Below are 3,483 nucleotides of genomic sequence, written 5' to 3'. Positions count from 1 at the left end.
AATGAAGGGATTTTCATGAGATTAGGGAAAATAATAAAAACACATGATAAAATATAAAATTGGACGTGGGACTGGCCACGGCACGATCGGCCGGCCGGTGGGCCCAGTCCCCAGCGCCTTGATTAATATTTTATTTTTTATTATCCTCTTCCTATTTTGTATAGGTTTATCGCTCCTTCATGTTTTGGAATGCTCGTTTGTGCATTCAGGTGCTCGTTCGTGCATTATTGCTGAGTACACTAACACCATTTTGGTCGGGGCTTACTCGATAGCTGCTCAGATGCCCGCACGTTGAATAGTTATCACTAACCCATGGAATTATGCTGGGAAGAACCACAAATTGAAGTGACGAAATATTACTAAGAATCGTAGAATGTTGTTGAATATTCAGTTAACGATTATAGATAATTAACTGACGGCTCTACACTAGCAGGCATGCTGTCTAGGAGCATTAATTATCTGAGAATTGAGAAACATGAGCTTGTTGAAACGTCATATTTCCTTTATATAGTCAGGGAAAACCTTGTTGTATCCTAAAGACGTTGTCGCTCTATACTAGCAGGCACGCTGTCTAGGAGCCGTCCAATCTTTCGATTCTATATAGAAATAATTACTGATATTGCTCAGTATTCATGAGATGTGCCACTGCCTCAGCTGGGAGACTACACATCTACATATAATCTGAGAGACATCCTTCTCAGTCAGAGATTTTATGGCATGAGCTTTCATGCTTCAACGAGAGACATGGGCCTCAATACTCATCTGATTGCTGGATTAGGGGCATGTATAATTATGGTTTTAGGATTTTAACCCTTTTCGAAAATCCACCATCTACAATCCCTTACGTACGTATCAACTGTCACAGTTGATCCTTTACGTCTGTTTAAGTTTACTTGTCTTGCAAGTTTGTTCTTTCCTAGTTTGATTATATTTCCTTTTTCTTTTCTGTTTAGTCGGTTTTTGTGAACCTATTTAAAGGCTATGCCTTCTTGTTTTGGAACACATCTTATTATTAATATTATTATTAATATTATTATTATCAATTTGATTATCAATCTTTTTAACTTAGAATCTAGATCCTAGAATCAGATTTTAACTAAGTTCTTGATGGAACTTCAACTATCCCTATGAATCCTGTTATGTGCTACACTAGTTGGTATCAAATACAGAGTTTTTAGATTTCTATCTAGAAACAGATAGTTCACAGCTTCCGCAAAACACAAACTCACAACCATAATTTTCTTTTCAATGGCAGATAATACTCCTACCCTAGCTGAAATCGTAGAACTTTTGAAAACTATTCAAACCTCTATTGATACCAATAAAACTGACATCAAAAATCATACAGATGGTATTACACAGCAGTTTGGATCTATTGAAAAAAGGTTGGTATCCCATGGAGAGTATATAAACAAATTATTGAAACACATTGGTTTAGAAAAGGAAGACATACCTGATTTAGTCGATGATACAGATGGAGAGAAGAAAACTAGAGAAAAGGAAGATGATGAAACAAAGAAAGTTAATCCTTCTTTTGTTTAGAATAATTCTATTCCTGATGATATCTCCCATAATATTCAACATAATGAGCCTTTAGAAGGTTTTCTTGACAAAAAAACTACTCCTGTAAATATCCACAGTGATGAAGAAGACCAAAGCGAAGAAGTGGAAAGACAAAAGTGGATGGATGAAAAGAGATTAAACTCTACTATGAATTCTTATGAAATCTACCAGAATATAAATTAAAGGATTATATACCTAGTTTTCATGGTGGTTTACAAATTGAAGGGCTACTGGATTGGTTTTATGAAGTCGAATCTTTCTTCAAGTTCATGGACGCCCCTGAATCTTGTAGAGTAAAACTGGTAGCCTATAAATTGGAGGGTGGAGCTGCATCTTGGTGGGAAAAACTTTGTGAAGATCGATATAAGTATCACAAACCTCCTATACTTACTTGGACTCGCATGAGACGTTTATTAAGAGACAAGTTTTTACCAAAAGATTATAAGAAGCAACTGTTTATCAAGCTTCAAAACTGTCGACAAGGAGCTAAATTGGTTGAAGAATATGTAGCTGAGTTTTACGGTTTGGTTACTCGAAACCAATTAAAAGAAACCTAAGAACAATTAGTTGCACGTTTTATTGATGGTTTGAACAATTTAATTCAACAAGGGATGACACAATCTGTATTTACGATGGTTGAAGCAATACATCAAGATCTTAAAGTTGAAAGGCGTGTGCTCGGTACTTCTCGACAAGCAACTCCACGACAAACTCGTTATCAATATTATTATAAAACTGCCAGACCATATAACTCTTATGGCTACCAGGGTGAAAAGGGATCAACAGTCGTTGTTGATCCATATTCACAGGGATCAACTGTTTTTGTTGATCCACATGATAGAAGTGCAAGCCAATATTCATGGCTTAGCTTCATTCTAAAGAAGATTTGTGAGGAATTTTTGTACCATTGCAGCTGGTTTAACAGATTGTTTGAAGTGTGAAACTTTTTAATGGAATGAAGAAGCAGATAAGAGTTTTAATTTACTCAAATAGAAGTTATGTAGTGCCCCTGTTCTTTCCATGCCAAATTTTGATAAACCTTTTGAGATCCATTACTATGCTTCCATTGTTGGCATTGGTGATGTATTATCTCAAGAAGGACATTTAGTTGCATATTATAGTGAAAAAATTCAGATACAAGGAAGAAGTGGTCAACTTATGAGTTGGAATTAATTGCTCTTGTTCAAGCTCTTAAGAATTGGCATCCTTATGTTATTCACGGTGAGTTTGTTGTCAATACTGATACTCAGGCTCTTAAGTTTTTGAAAACTTCTTCAAAATTCAATCGAATGCATGATAGGTGGTTATCTACAATCAATCAGTACACATTTTCTATTAAACACCAGAGTGGAAAATTGAATCAGGTGGCTGATGCTTTAAGTAGAAGAGCTCATCTTCTTGTCACTCTCAAACATGAGTTTTTAGCTTTTGATTTCTTGAAAGATCTGTATAGTGAAGATAAAGATTTTAAGAATCTATGGGAAACGTGTGGTTCTTCAACAGGCAGTGTTGATGATTATCTCATTCAAGATGGTTTTGTTTTTAAGGGAAATCGTTTACATATACCACGGTGTTCTTTACGTCTTCATTTGATCCAAGAATTACATGGGAGTGGCCTAGGAGAAAATTTTGGATGTGATAAAACCATTGCTTTGGTTGAGGAACGTTATTTTTGGACTTCAATTAAATGAGACATTCAGAAGTACTTACAAACATGCATGGTTTGTCAACAGTCTAAAGGGAATATTCATAACACAGGATTGTATACTCCATTTCCAATTCAGATGCACCTTGGGTGGATATTAGCATGGACTTTGTGCTTGGTTTACCACGTACTTCCAGGAGGAATGATTCTATTATATTGGTTAATCTTTACTCAAAAATTGGTCACTTCATAGCATGCAAGAAAAATACATATGC

General features: G+C 35.5%; 1 protein-coding gene across 1 annotated transcript; it reads left to right on the top strand.

Moving 5' to 3' along the window:
• Window positions 1-2,195: 2,195 nt before the first annotated feature.
• On the top strand, window positions 2,196-3,254 carry LOC113351089. The gene is made up of 2 exons (XM_026595150.1): window positions 2,196-2,244; window positions 2,698-3,254. Exons 1-2 carry the CDS (start codon window positions 2,196-2,198, stop codon window positions 3,252-3,254), a joined length of 606 nt encoding a protein of 201 aa, XP_026450935.1.
• Window positions 3,255-3,483: the final 229 nt, after the last annotated feature.

This window comes from Papaver somniferum, chromosome 2 (genome assembly GCF_003573695.1).
Source record: "Papaver somniferum cultivar HN1 chromosome 2, ASM357369v1, whole genome shotgun sequence".
In the NCBI taxonomy this organism is placed as follows: Eukaryota; Viridiplantae; Streptophyta; class Magnoliopsida; order Ranunculales; family Papaveraceae; genus Papaver; species Papaver somniferum.
Note: the sequence above shows the minus strand (reverse complement) of the source record. Positions and strands in the feature narration are given on the sequence as shown.